The sequence below is a fragment of the Phalacrocorax aristotelis genome, chromosome 3 (genome assembly GCF_949628215.1).
Source record: "Phalacrocorax aristotelis chromosome 3, bGulAri2.1, whole genome shotgun sequence".
Taxonomy (NCBI): Eukaryota; Metazoa; Chordata; class Aves; order Suliformes; family Phalacrocoracidae; genus Phalacrocorax; species Phalacrocorax aristotelis.
The window spans coordinates 57,875,175-57,890,896 of record NC_134278.1 but is presented as its reverse complement, the minus strand read 5'-3'; the positions used below and the strand labels follow the sequence as shown (position 1 = coordinate 57,890,896).

Genomic DNA, 15,722 nt, shown 5'->3' with positions numbered 1-15,722 from the left:
GGGATGGTTTGAAATGAAAGATTCTTCTTATGATAAATATAGTTGAAGATAGTATAATAAGTTCTCGGAACAGGGAATACGTACAAGCATTTGTTAATTGAGAAATATACTTTATATAACATGGAAGGACTGGGCCAGTCTTTGACAGAAGCGACCAGCTCTGAAAAAAATATAAAATGGTAGGAAGTAACAGAACAGTTGTCACACATAAAATTTATTAAACCAATCTATTTAGACCCTAGGTTTTCCAACCCAGTGATATTCAGACAGTAGATACAAAACCATGCAGCTGGTAAAGGCTGAAAAGATTTTATTCTTTTTCTAGACAGAGATGGTTTCACTACTGTCTTGTTTCCTCCTAGGTAATCTTGAACCATTCTTGATTTCTGATAAAGTGAATATGGTGGCAGTATACGTGTCAGATGCCACTAACATTTTTAGATTATTCGATACTTTCAAACAGAAAGCTTTTCCTGGATAGTAGCCAATGCGCAGTAGAAACTATGCTCTGTTGAATTTGTGAGGTCTTAGAAAAATGGCATTTTGTTATTATGTATTAAATCTCAACTCAAGCTTTCTCTCCTTGTCGTTGCCATTTTCTCTTCCGTCACCTCCACAGTAAATTTTTTGGAAAAGTGGTGATTATGTAAAATAATCCTAATTTGTACACTATATTCTAGTAGCATGCAATCAATTGAATTGAAGTGTATGCATGTGAATTGAACTTTTCAGATATCTCCTGGTTGGAAAGAAAAATGCTTTGTACTCATCTGGTCAGAAGGGAAAAGAACAGATCATTGCTCTCCTATTTCATGGTGGTTTGTCTTTTTTCAAAATGCACTGCTGCCTTGAGATCTTACACTCAAAGTTCAGTTAAGAGTTTAAAGTTTCAGGTTACCAACAGAAGATAATAAAGTAACAAAACAAAAGATGCTTGTAACAATAAACAAGAAAAAGAGGGGAAATGAATTTGTGAAGAGAAAGACATTGATACATAACTTCTACTTGTGTTCCAAGCTTGGAAACCTTGTTTGGCAACCCATGAAGTAAAAGAACACATTTTAAATTCTTTATCTTATCTTTTTTCTGGAGCTTTCACAAGGACTTGGAAGCAGTACTCTCAGCTTGGCTGACACTCTGATGCTGCCATCTAGGGAGTACGCTGGTGCTGGCTGTAACTGGACAGATCTGTTCTCCATGGCTATCTGAACTTCGACTTTAATATGCTTCTTCCTTGACTTGGAGTCTTCTCCACCTGTTTTAACTCTAGCTTTCTTGTATTTCATTATCCACTAACATCCTAAAACTGCTTTGCAGTGAAGATTGATTCTCTGTGAATCCCTCTCTCAGGTCTTGACTTTTTTGCTCTGCTCACATAGCTTTTATCTCCCTCCATTTCCTCATTCACCTGAGGGGGAGTCTCCTTTCTGATAGTCTTCCCATGTTATGCTCTCTGACACGGCAGGGTAATCTCTCAGGAGGATGCTGCAGTTAAACAAGTAATGTTGAAACTAAGCTCAGATGATCAGTTAGTTATTAGTAAGGCTTCATATCAATTCGTCCAGAATAGCATGTCTTTGCTTTCTCAAAAAATCACACCACCTTTGTGAGAAGCCTGTATCAAAATCCTTCTCTCAGTGGAAGGCATCTTGATGCGTATTACATATGATCTCAAACAGACAGTATGCTTTGTACCTCTTTGAAGAACATTGTATCACAAAAAACTTTGAACAGCATTGTAACTGAGTACGATTTTCCAGGTTATATTGTCCTAGAAATCTGTGCTTGTATCTTTGAATGGGAGAGCATTTCTTACGGAGTAGTCATCAACATAACTGTTTTGAGCTGTTAATGTGATGTGCTCTGACATATCCCCCTCCTTTGACTGAAGTATACTAGCTGTTCTTTGCGATCTTTTGATATTAAATGAGGTAAAAAAGAAAAATTTAAACTCTTTGTAATGTCTTTGGAGGATCTCTGAGGAAAAAAATATTTTCTCTAGATCACTATTTGAATCTTTTAATTGCAGATTCTCCAGAACACAGTAAAGTGAGTTGCTCTGAAATATGTTTAACTTCTTCCAAAACTTCTGTGGAGATTAAATTGGCATTGAAATAGAAATCTGCATCTATCTTTGTTGCTGTATAGAATGTACACTATCTGACTGTCTTAAGAAGAATTTCTAGTCTATACCTAAATTCATGAATATAACATTAGGGGATATAACCAAGAGTATCTAAATTACTAAAGCCAATACAAATTTGACAAAGCTCCCTTGATGTATAGAAGTATATAAAACTTGTACAAATCAATCTGTCTCTGTACAGTCTGTCAATGGCCGCCTTCTCTTCTGTACACAGATTGTTCTATAAAAACATTTTTTCTTTTCAAATGTAAAATCAATTACCCTTACAAAAAAAATCCTTCTAGTGAAAGACAGTGATTCAAGATACAACGGAAACCTTTCAAAAATGCAGAATTTTGAAGTTTTCTCTAAATTGAGAACATTTTTAATAATACTGGCATGATTTGTGGATAAAATCCATTTTCTTATAAATTTTGATCCAAGAGAGAATAAAAAGAAATAAGAAAAAAGTTTCTGTCAGAAATATTATAATAAAATGGGCTAGGCTTTAATCTAGTTTATGAGAAGAAACAGTTTAGATTGTTTTAACAAGGTAATGTATATACAGCATAAAACCCAGGTTTTTTGAGAAATATGGGCCCTACACCTCCATGAGTCTGTACTGAAGACAGTAAAATCTTTGAAATAATATGCAGAAGGTTTTAAAGTGAGTTAGTTAATGATTTAGATTAGACATGTAAGCAGTAAACTCTAATGATTTAGCTATGATGAAAAAAGCCTAAATCTTCACTGTTTTAGAAAGCCCTTGACATTTTATTTAATGACATGAGGTTCTTCTGTACTACTTTCATTCAGGCATAAGACAGGAAAAATTAAACAGACATTAGGTACAATGGTATGTGTATTTTGATTAGACACATTATTATGTTTTCTCACTATTAATAATAACAGTCTAATTTACAATATTAGATTATGCATTTAAAAATGAATTATCATCAAAATCTACCTAATAAAACCAAATAACTCTGAAAATTATTTTAATTTTTTAAAATGTTTTTAAGTGTTACAGAAAAGCAATAATCTTTTGCACACCTTGCACCTGCAGATGAAAAATACTTACTTGGATTAAGATTCTCTGGGCTTTCAAATGCAGAAATTCCATGTTCCTTTGGAAAGAAAAAGGAAACCCTTGCAGAAGAGGTCCTGCTTAACCTGGTCACACCATTTTGCTAAACCTCAGACATTCTTGCTCAAAAGCATGCCCCATAAATAACATCATCACAACCCTTCCCAGCACTGGTAACACAATTAGTGCTGCTGTTCATTTGTGTTGCCTAGTAGGAATGTCAGTCACAAGGAGGGAGAAGGCTAACCCTGCTGCCTTAGCTGTGTTGGTTTGGCTTTTGCTAGGGAAGGTCGTATCATAAGAAGTCAGTGTTCCCCTGGGAATTTTATTCTTTATCATAATCATATTTGCATCATATTTGCCATTGACCATTGTCCAATGGACTTTCTACTGCTGGTCTTGTCATGGAAGTTGGCATGCCCTCTCTTTTTTCCCTTGGCATGCATACTCTGGCTTTATTACACTGGTATTTGTACTCCTTTGCTCCCTACTGTGTTGTTTAGCGAGGGCAACATATGGCCCCATGCTATTAACAAACAGTTTTGGTGCTTAATTCAACAGAACCATGAAAAAGGAGCCTATCATCACTACAGGAAGAAATAAGGAACACTTATGTGGGTCACATGAAGGTGCTCGGAATTTCAAGCATGATATAACTATTACATACTTTCTGCAGACCTCAAAAATATCTCCATAAGCGATCTTCAAAGCTGCCAAACAGGGTTTCAGATTGGGATATGAAAACAGTGAAGCAGTTTCAAAAAGCAAAATCAGTCTGGAGAGATTGCCTAGGACTTCAGGGTGTACTAGATCTCCAGTGACCTGTGTGCCACATTAGTCTTTCACTTGCTCAATATAAGAACAAATTGTATTGCATTACTCTGCTGAAATGAAATGGTGCGGTTTGAGCAGAGCTTTGCAAAAAATGCACTAAATTTTGGCCTAAGCACTCACCTGTAAGTTAGAGAGTGTACATGAGTGTGTGCACACACATGTGTATATGTGTTTGTGTGTGGAAAGAAGCCATTTGGAGAACTTTAGATTAATACTATTTAGGTTTATTTGATCTTTCTTAACTTTTCAGTGGTTTGGCTGAGACAAGACTTAGTTATTTCTCATAGAGAAAATAACTGGACCAAGAAGAGCACTCTTACCCCAGAAAGATATTTTTTTCAGAGACAGCTGAGGTCAACTTTTACTTGACATTTAGATTTAATTTTAAAAGTACTAGTTTACATGATATCCTCCACTAAGCAGAAACATTTCCTTGTAGCTTTTTTTTAATTCCTCAAATATATTCGTAACCTTAAAAGGGCCTTATTGTGTGAATATGTGTGAAATTGTTTATAATCGAAAGTGCAACTGACCAGTCATTGTCAGTCACCACCCTAAGCAACATGAAAGGGGTAAAGAAATGTCATCAAAAGCTGAAAGGTAATGAGTTTAATATTTAAGGGGATATCTAGGTCCCATTAAAATCAACAGCAAAACTTTCATTGACTTCAGCTGGGAAACGATTTCAGTCACCAATTAAAACAAAGGAAGAACAGCCATAATCTCTCAAAAACGAATAAGGAAATAAAATTTCAGAAATACAATTTACGGGTTTTTTTGAAATGGTCTTTTAAAATTATGCTGGTGACAGCTTAAAGTCTACGGAGATGATTGCAGAAAAATGGAATGAAGTTCTACCTGGAATGAAGTTATTGCATTCTGTCTGAATTATAGTTTCTCAGGAAAAGCTAAATTAATGTTTGTTTTGTTCTCTTTTATTTGTGAGTATACACATATCTCTGCTGCTCCTCATTTCTGCCAGGACCAGAATCAGTAGGCAAGAAAAGCTGTTGTAGTATTTCACAAAGCCAGGCAATATCCAAAGTTTCTCACAAGAGTTTTTCGCCTGAGACCTTGTGACAACAGGGTTTTAGATAAATGCAGATAAGCCTTGTATAAGTATCTGAACTTTAGAAGGCTTTTCTGAACCAAAACATCTCTGAACTTCTGGCATATGGCCCTATTAGTTAGTGCTTGTTATACGCATGCCTCTCCACTAGAAGGTACCTGTGGCTGTATTTTTGCCCTCCTTACCTCAGTTTCTCAGAGGGGATGGGATGAGCTGACAATTCCTTCCAGAGTCAGTGTTTCCATAAGCACATGGAGCAACTGGAGCAATAGAGAGAAGAAACTCTTAGAGCACCTTCCTTTTCCCGTTTCTGGGTGGCATTCCCATGACACTCTGCCCAGTGACTCACTTGCATCCCTAAATTTAGATTCCACTCAGCACTGGCACAGTAGCACACTGGTCTTACCAGGCCTGTTTTGAAGTGCTGCGTTGTTAGCATGTTTCTGTTATCTCCCCTCCCCCTGTTGTCCAAGAGTTAGTTGATGTCTCATGGGAATAACACAAAGACATTGTGAAAGCTGGTAAAGGCAATTCAGATTGAAACACTTCTTAGTCTCTGTTGAATCGTACTTGGATTTTCACCAGCGTCCTCAGTCCCTCACTCCTTATTCATAAATAAATAATTCCACCTCAGATGTTTCTTTGCTTTAGGGCTGTTCTGTTTGCTTCAGTCACTTCCCAAGAAAACTGTTCTATACTTCTCATTTTTCACCTCCAGGAAAAAAATTTTACCTGACTTTCCCATTCAGTAGCACAACACTGCTCTAACTCACACTTCTCTTGCTCACTGGATTCTTCCTTGTACTACATAAAGCTCCACTTCTGTGTAGAGTCTACAGAAAAAACTTCACTAAATGCAAAGTCCATTGTTTGTCTTGCTAACTGATTCTGTCATCTTGTACCCTGCCATCTGCATATATACACACCTATTTCATTCTTGTAAAGACATTGCAGGCTTTTGAAGGTGAGGTCTTTTTGTACGCATATCTCTTACACCCTGTATGCAAAACGTGGTTCAGGACTAGTGCTCCTGGTGGAAGAATAGCATTAATTACATTATCAAGAAAAAGTAACAATAACAGTAGACTTTTCAATAGTCAATTGCACTTGAACTCCATGTTGTAGTCAAGCCCGAATCATGAGAAGCACCTTGTGTTTCCTTGTGTAGCCCACTGTTCACACATATGCAGCTGATCCATGGACATTTGTAGCCCTGCTACTGTTCCTAGCTAAAAAAATAAGTGCTTTCAATTAACAGATGGAGTTCGTGTTTTACAGTGGAAAAGGCCTGCACAAGTTCCTATTTAATTATTTGCTCTGCCTCTTAATTTAGCTGAGTACATATCTGGAGAAAACCCACTGCATTTACTGCTTCAGAAATGACAATTTTTTTCTGGTGTTAAAAATACACTTCACATGCAACAATCCGAATGTAAGCTACTCAAATTGAGAGGAAATAAATTTATTCAGGAAATGGGATTGCTTCCTTAAATCAGAAATAGCTCTTTCCATAATATCCATTTACCAAGTCCATCTTTCTAATTTACATAAACTTTTTTCAGTAGTAGCTGTGAGGGACATCAATGGGGCTAGATGCAGCTGAGATGTGAATGGAAACCCTGTGACCATTTTTCTCAAACCTGACCAAGAGTGCATATCTTTCATTGGGCAGTGCTAATGGGAAATAGGGGCTACAGTCCTTTAGTACCTCTATGTAAACATCCTCTCAAAAAATCATAACAAATATAGATATCTCTATGCTCCCTGGACACTCTGAATATTGCTGCTTGGGAGATTGACGGAAGAACATTATGTCAGTGGGATTAATTGGTGGAATGACTTTGCAAAAAATCTCTGCAGCCAGGGATGTAGTCTTTGCGCTTTAGGTCATCTGCAGTAAAAATTGCTGCTACTTCCTGTACATCCTCCGTACAAAGCTCCACTTCTCAAAGCTCCATGTCTCAGCTTATGGCTCTTAAGACACATATGGCTCTGAACCCTGCTATGAAGCTTGGAACAAACTTCATGTGGCTTAGCTGGGCCCCAGAATCATGTAAAATGCTACAAATTCAAGGGCAGAAGTGGTCTCTGATTAAAGAGAATCTTGTTGGTTGTAAGGACATTGGGCTTACAAATTATTCCTATGCATCACCTAACACCAGAAGTATAAGGAAGAAAAAAATAAAAATCTAATTCTACCAGAATTCAGGTACTCAGAAAAAAATGGAAACCACAGAGGTACCAGCAGCACTTCAGTCTCTAGTTCTAGGACTGAAGGCTAGTGGAAGGAAAACAGTTAGAAGGAAGCTTTTTTCTGACAGTATCTAATGGCCTTGATATGTTTAAAAGTTTCAGTCAAATCAGGAAGAGTAAGCAAACAATTAAACCACAGTTTAGAAATTAGAAGAGTTGCACATTGCATGTGGAACTGAAACAGTGAAAAATCATAGGTGACACAGGAAAGTGGAGCTGTGGAACAGCTTATGTGTAATCTGAGACTGAAAAGTCTTCCATTTTGAGGAGGCAGCCACAGCCCCCAGCATCAGTCTCTGGAACATCATGTCAAAGAGAGCGTGAGAGACTCCTAGGAACCGTAGAGATAGGCAGCAACAAGAATATTAAAATATACAACAAAACGAAGCTCCAAACAAGCTCGTGGAGGATGAGCAGTACTCTGATGCTCTATACATGCTTACGAGACCTGAGTACCATAAAGCAGGCTCAGGACACAAAGGAATTTGTAGCTTGAAGTCCAGTATGCTCAGGGTTTCAGCAGGGAGAATTAAGCACACAAACCACTGGGAGAAAAATTCTGTAAAACACATGCAAGGATTTTCTGCTTCATTTTGTCAAGACAATAACAAGGGAAATACATTGAGCAAATCAGTTTAAAACAACAAAGAAATGGAACACATCAAGATGATACTTAACTTTAAACACTATTGTTAGAAAATCCACAGAAGTATGGTTTGGGGAGACCCTGAATATTGGTAAATACTTTGCCTCCATGATAGGCAAAACAAGTCTATTTATGAAACCACCATGGACTGTGGAATTCATGCACTCCATGAAAATGGCAATTCTTCTATCAAACATACACATATTTTGTTTTGGTTTAGGAAGCATGCTGTGCAGTATTTCATTTTTTTTTTCATTCCCTGTTTGTATATGTTTTTTCATGAAGAAGAAAAGTCTGTTATGGTAGCTAGAGAAGTGAAAAGTAAGTGTCTTCATTTTTCCTTTATCTTCATGTTAATTTATGCAAGGGATAATAGCATATTTGCTTCTTGGATCTGCTAGCTTCAGAAAATATTCCTATACCTTAAATATTTGTCAAGTAAAGAAGAGACTCTTGTTTAAAAGCTTATAGTCCTGTGTTTATGCCATTATATATGATAATGAATCTTGATTTCTTATCCACATTCATAACAGTAAAACATCACAAAAAGAAAACTATAGTTCCACTAATTACATCAACACCCAGTGCCATGCAGCACAAATTGAAGGTAACAAATCTGGCTTCTTGAGGATGAGCAGTTAAAAAGAACATTTATTTTAGCTATTCTTGTACTCGTGTATTATCCCCCATCAAAATGGGCATTCATCTCCCAAAGGAAAAATAAGAATTATAGTTTCCCCATTTTGTTTACTGAACTCTCAGTTTTCTAATTAATAACATTCATAGAATAAGGAATTAAATTGTAGCTTTTTGTAAAAAAAGCAAAAACATTATCCTTCTATTGTTGTCCAATTAATTGACAAAACAGAGGCAAATGCTGTTAAAAATTCAAGTCGTGTTCTTTTGTAGATGATGTTTTAACTGCAATTCTCCATGAATAACAGAAGTCCTGTAATGACAGTTTCAAATGTTCAAGTCATAAAAAGTGTTATAAAGGTATATTATATATGCAGGCTTTTCATGGCATTCTGCACATATTCCTAAGTGCAATGTTTTAGTGGTACATTACAAGAGCAACATTCTTGCAAGTTTTGCTGCCATTCAGTCAGATTTTATAAAAGAAACAGAACAGGTGCATGGCTACTGAATCACTACAATAAGCTTAGTTACACCAGGTTAATGGGCATAATTTCTTGAATTAGTACTTACTTAAGTACACAACATACCAGTTGTATCCTCAGCACCACGTTCACTCTGAGTATTAAGCTGTATTTCTGAGTTGCTCACAGCAAACTCCTAAGTAAGTGACCAGCTTATCAAATCCAGAACCTATTGTAGTCAGCCAAGGATTCCCATCCCAAATATATATACATACATACATAGGTGTGTGTATGGATATCTCTGTGAAAAAGTAGTCAGCTGAACTTCTGTTTCCGTTTTTAGAGAGAAAGGAGGAAAAGAAAAAGGCTGATGTAAAGAAGGCTACAGCTGAAACTAAGAAGAAAGGTATGGTTTGGGAATGTTTCTTACTGGCCTCACTCAGCTTTTGCTCCCACTCCTGGCTCAAATCCCATTGTTTTTTGCTAGGTTAATCCTATGCTTCTGGCTCTCTATAGTCCTTTTAGTTGCTTAGTCACTATTTGCATGTTATCACTTCTTCAGTGTCTGATGTGTTCAGTGTCTGATATTTTCTAAACTTTTTCTGACAAATAAAAAGTCCTGTTTGATGCCATCTGTGGGCTTGTTAAACAGTTTAATGTAGTTCCTATGTATATCAGGATATAGTGATACTGCCATACACAAAACTCATGGGAGATATCACTCGGTTCATGGTACATATCTTTCTGAAGGTGGGGTAGATTTATGCATTTATTTTATAGAATCTCAACCAAAACTTGCAGTGACTAAGCTGCAAAGCACTGACAACCATCTAAAATTTTTGATCATTCATTCCCAGGAAACATCTAAAATCCACTAAGGTCTTGCTTTCATGGGAAAAATATTTATGTCATTCATTATTTTTTAATGACCACATTGCTACTGGAGCTTAAGCTAAAAGGTACCACATTCATGCACTGATGATTTTTGCCTAGCCTTTGATGAATTATTAAGGGTCCAAATCATCCATAGTTGATGCATACTGATTAATTTTCATTTTCAGCTGATTGCTCTGTGGCTAGTTGGGTGCAAGTGCTATAAGGGAATAATGTGAACTAAACTCCCAAATAAGTCACATTTTTTTCCAGCATGTGCCCACAAGGGCTTGGCTGACTGCATATTTGAGTGTATGATTCAGAGTTCTAGCATATCGAATTACTTTCTTTAATTAAATCTTAGAAAAAGAAGGAAAAAAAGAGAAAGCTCATGAGAAGACAGCTGTCCCTGAAATTAAAAAAGCAGGTAAGAAATTCAAGTCTGTCTTTCTCTGCAGTAGATATCTCGCTAGTTAGTGTAAGCACTTTCAGGTTTTAAGTATTTGAGATAGGGGCCTATGTAATTAATTATCTCTTAAGAATCTAAGCTGGAGATATATATATATACACACAGTGTATTTATAGATATATATATATATGTGTGTGAGTGCAATATGTTTCCATTATATTATATATATAGTATTTTATGCATATTATATATATGCATGTACATATATGTAGATATAATATATGTAATTTTCAATTCCATGAGCTTGGGATTTTTACAGAAACATTAGAAACAATGCTTTCTTTTATACACTAAATCAATCAAGAACATAAGTAGTTTCAAAGGGTGCACGGCATGGAAAGACTGAATGGAGTGCATAGATTTTTGCATGAATTATTTCAAAAATTCAGCTCATTTTTAGTAATAAATGGAAACATCAACATATCAAACCGCTTGATGTGGTAGAAAATAGATAGTTATCTTTCTGAGGCTTTATCCATCCCCAGAAAATATTTTTTTTTAAGTTAAAAATTAAGTCAGTGAATGTCCTGAACCTAATCAATTGTGGTTTGTGCTATTTAGCATAGAAAGATACATTTTTCAATAAGAGTAAAAATTAACATTTGGGTCTTGTCTACACTAAAATTGTTGTAACTTTTCTTACCGGTTATTTCAGCAATTTGCAAGTATGTTTAATGCACAAATGTAAACATATCTCCAGCAAGTGACACAGTCTGTGAAACTGTCTCATTAAAATCAAAGTCTTATTAAAATCAAGGAGAAACACAATGGTCAATCTAGTGGTTTGGTCTTCATCTTAATACCTAGAAACGCTGGTTCTACTTGCTGCTTTGTGAGACACTTTCTATACAACTTTCTACACAACTTTCTACAAGCCATCAAGTACTCAGATGACCCTTTCTGTAGACTAGACTAATGCCTAAAGCTATGGAGGAAGGTTTAAAATAGGATTGAGAGTTTCAGGGCTATAGTTACTATGCCCTCAAGGCAAGCCTTGTGTTCTGTTATCTAATTATTTGTATCTGTTGAATTTTCTCAAAAGCTGAAAGGGATTACATATGCAAATTTCAATGTGCAAGTGACTTCTTTGCCACTGAGGCGTACATGGTCTACGTAAGCTTTCCTATTCAAGTCTTTATGGATGGGAAGAAAAATATTAATTTATGTTTGGTACAATACAAAATGCACAGAAAGACACAGAATAACTTGGAGTACTATCCTGGTAGCCCTGTATTTAAATATGCTTCAGTCTTTTATAGTAGGGAGTGGCACACTGGGGAAGGGATGGGGATGAAGTTAAGTTGCATGTTTAAATGTATAAGCACAGATTTTAAAAGAAAATAAGCTGACAATTCAAATATCTTTTCTAATTTTATTCTGGGTCTAAGCTTGTATTTCACTTGAGAATACAGAATTGTAAAAGATTACATTTTATGGCAGAGCTGCAGCATGAAGTTATTAATATGTTCATCTTCACAAGCTGTTGCTAAATCCAGTGAGTCATGCTACCAATGCTAGGAAGACACAAATTAGACAAACTGAGACATCCGCACATTTCTGTCCCTTTTATTAGCTCTGTAGGTTGCTGCATTTTGAAGAGTTTACTAGCCTTTGTGTAAAAGGATGGTAATCCATAATACATTCTAGCTACACATGTTGCTGTTATTCCTCATTCGCCTTGCTCTTTGAATGCATGTGTACTTTTTAGCTTTGACTGGCAGCACCTATTGTTATCCCTAAAAGGTTTTAAGCCTGAAATAATTGCCACATTTGATCAACAGAACAGTAGTGCATAGCCCAGTTTTGAAATGAAGCACCTCAATGTCCAATAGTATTTACATACTTTGGGCAGACACAGCAAATGAACCTCAGATCGCTTGAATCAGAAGCGTAGATAAGCATCCAAAAGCAAAAGTGTAGGAACAGCTTCCAATTTTCTTACCTTTTCCCATTAAAAGACTAGGCAGAGGCGACTGCATTAAAAATAAACTCCTCACCGTGTTTTTCAAATCCTCACGTTGCCTCTGGATGCCTCTGATTTTGTGTCTCCTTTTGCTTCCCCCCACCTTTGCAATGCCTGAAACCAAGGGGTGTGGGGGGCATGCTGCCCCCTCAACGCCACCCACATCCATCCCCACACCAGCAGGCAACTCCTTCTGCCAGGAGCTGGCTGCCTGGCACCCCAGTCCCACCTCTGCTCCTCACCCTCGCATACCTCCTCCCAGAAAACTCACCTCTGACAGGAGGCCCGTTAACCAGGCTTTCCCCACAGAAGAACGGTGGTGTGTACAGGCTGTCAGGCGAGAGAGAGAGGGAGAGAGAAGGAAATGCTCCGTAAACACTAGGTGAGAAAACATCCCTAAATTAATGCTCTAAGAGCAGTACCTCCCTCTATTCCTCTCCGTCTCTCTTCCTCTAACACGGAATTCTTGTGATTGCAAATACTGACTATTTTTGCTGATTAATATTTTAGATTAGCCCTTTGGTCCAGGAGACAATTTTATCTCTAGTGTTACCAGAATGGAGTTTTTTATTGCTCTCCATTAATTGCATCCCTGTGATGTATTTGTTTATTTGCATGCCAGCTCACTCTTTCTCCATGCCTTTCTTCCTCCATTCCTCCCTCTCTTTCTCTCTCTCTCTTTTTATGCTGCTGCAGAGGAGCAATAGTCATCTAATGAGGAATGTTCTTAGTCTTTAGTACAGAGTGAACTGAATGATTCTTAATTAGCTTTTAAAAATGCATTGTAGATAAAACCACATTAATCCTCTGACCTTCAGCTCATACAAAAACATTGTGTTAATTGTCCTGAAAAATAGATAATTCCATTGTTACAAACTCAGAGGTCTTGCTTAAACAAACATAATTGTTGGATACAAAGGTCTCTCACAGTCACGCTTCAAAACATTTTACAAAAATCCATCCAGCGCTACTCTGGATAAAGAAGGAGCTGCATCTCCAAATCCCCATGAAGGCGCTTGCTGAGACTTGGCAGACAAGCCTTTGCCAGGGTCTTCCAAAGCTCCTGGTGGTTGGGACACATTTGCTTGAAGGGGTCAAGCCTGAAATCTGACTGAGAAAGGAGACCCTCTCTATTAAAGCTTTGGTGCACAGCCCTACATGATAATGATTGTGCGGTAGTTGGTGTTTTCAGGTACTCATAGTTTGCTTGCAGAGTATTTCCTGATGGTCCCTTTCTCAGTCTCAACAGTCTGGAGCTTCTCTGCTCCTTCTTGTATCAGCTTTCCTAAAAATTCATTATGTGTACATGCAGCTTTTATCTTTAAGTTTTATTGCTGCAAACTCCTTTCCCACTTTGTTTTGGTTCTTACAACAAATAAAATAGGTAATAAATGAGCTTATAAAGCAATGAAAATGTCAGCCTGGATCATCACACCATTTGCTAACTAAAGCTCTGCTCAACTGTCATTGACGATCTTACCTTCCTGTTATTGCTGCATAATTTCAGATAATAACGGTAATAAAAATACCTAGGTCTTGTGCAGCATTTACTAAGATAGTAAATCTTAGAACTACTTTAGAAGGACAGTGCCTTTTCCTCCGCTTTCCACAAAGGCAAATTCAGGAGTAGACATGCCACCCAAGCCAGTTGTCTGTGAGACTTACAACATATACCTTCTGAATGCCAAACCAAAGCTAACTGGATTAAAGATCCCAAACTGTTATACACTTTTATTATTTTCCTAATGAAAACCCAGGGGCACCAACCAAGGCAAATGATGTTTAGGAAGAAAATGGTTTTGCTTAAAAACACAAGGCCTCATCAGCTGGGCAAGTATTCAGGAATCCCTAGGGTCTGCCCTTCAGTGACAAATGTTTTAAGGGTATCAAACCCAGGTACCTGCCTGAGCAGGTTTGCTTAGCAGAGATGAAAAAAGTCAAGGTGTTGATGTGCAGATTTACTCACCCCAGATCAGGGACCATGGTCTGATTTCTATTTTATTGTACATGAATACCCCCAACAGAGCATACAAGCCCTTACTAAGGACCATTGCAACCCCTAACTAAATCAGGGAGCTAGGTTGCAGTGGTTGCACAACCGGTGTTAAGGATGCATCTATCCCTGATACAAGCCAGGATGCTGTTGGCCTTCTTGGCCACCTGGGCACACTGCTGGCTGATATTCAGCCAGCTGTCAACCAACACCCCCAGGTCCTTCTCCACCAGGCAGCTTTCCAGCCACTCTTCCCCAAGGCTGTAGCATTGCATGGGGTTGCTGTGTCCCAAGTGCAGGACCCAGCACTTGGCCTTGTTGAACCCCATCCAATTGGCCTCAGCCCATCGAACCAGCCTGTCCAGATCCTTCTGTAGACCCTTCCTACCTTCAAGCAGATCAACACTCCCACCCAACCTGACGTCATCTCTAAACTTACTGAGGGTGCATTCGATCCCCTCATCCAGATCGTTGATAATGATATGACTACGATAAAGGTATATCTATGATGCATGATACTCTATCATATGTTTCACACCAGACAGTGTCAGCAGAGGAGGAGAGTGGAGATGTCTCTCTAGCTACCAAAGTAAATCCTTGCCTCTTGAATAGGAAAAGCTCTGGGGGTTTACAGTTACAAACACTGAGGTACATTTTAATGATGTCACTGTAACAATCAAATTAATTCACCCTGCAGTCATGAAAAAAAAACGCTAAAGATTAATCTTAGATGTAAAAATGGAAAACATTACTCTATGATTGCCACAGAACCAGGTTAACCAGGTTATTCTTGCCACCCTGTTATCCAGTGAGATCATGTAGCTGGGGGGAAAGTCTATGTTTAATCATCCTTTGGAGGAGCGATGTTATAGTACTAGGTCGGTAGAGCAGAGTGGAGGTGATTAGACAAAAGACCTACCAGTTCCCAATGATTTTTTGCATGGTTTGACTACAGATGCATTTTCATCAACTGTACTTTCTTTGCTTTAAAGGACAGTCTTTGTAATTTGCAGAAAAGCAATGATTTAATAGGAAATGGAGGGAGAAGACCATTTTATACACCAACAATGTGTTCTTTGTTATTGTGTTCTATACAGACAGGAAGACAAATTCCTCTGATCGTTTTCAAATTCCTGGTCTGAACAACAACAAAAAAATCTATTTAATTTTGTTACTTCCTTGGCTCAACTGTTATCCTTGCAGTCTTGATATTAATCTTTCCATTTCATTAAGAGAACAACTACTGACACCTGGTGGCCAATTAGCTTTTTCTTTCATTCTATATGTTGGGGGTTTTTTTTGTTTGCTTT

The 15,722-nt window shown here is 37.6% G+C and overlaps 1 protein-coding gene across 1 annotated transcript in view; it reads left to right on the top strand.

Moving 5' to 3' along the window:
- TRDN (triadin) overlaps window positions 1–15,722 on the top strand; it is a 232,904-nt gene that overhangs the window by 101,279 nt on the left and 115,903 nt on the right. Inside the window, exons 14-15 of the mRNA XM_075087552.1 lie at window positions 9,458–9,520; window positions 10,352–10,414. Coding sequence (XP_074943653.1) covers window positions 9,458–9,520; window positions 10,352–10,414 — 126 coding nt within the window. The remainder of the gene's footprint in view (window positions 1–9,457; window positions 9,521–10,351; window positions 10,415–15,722) is intronic.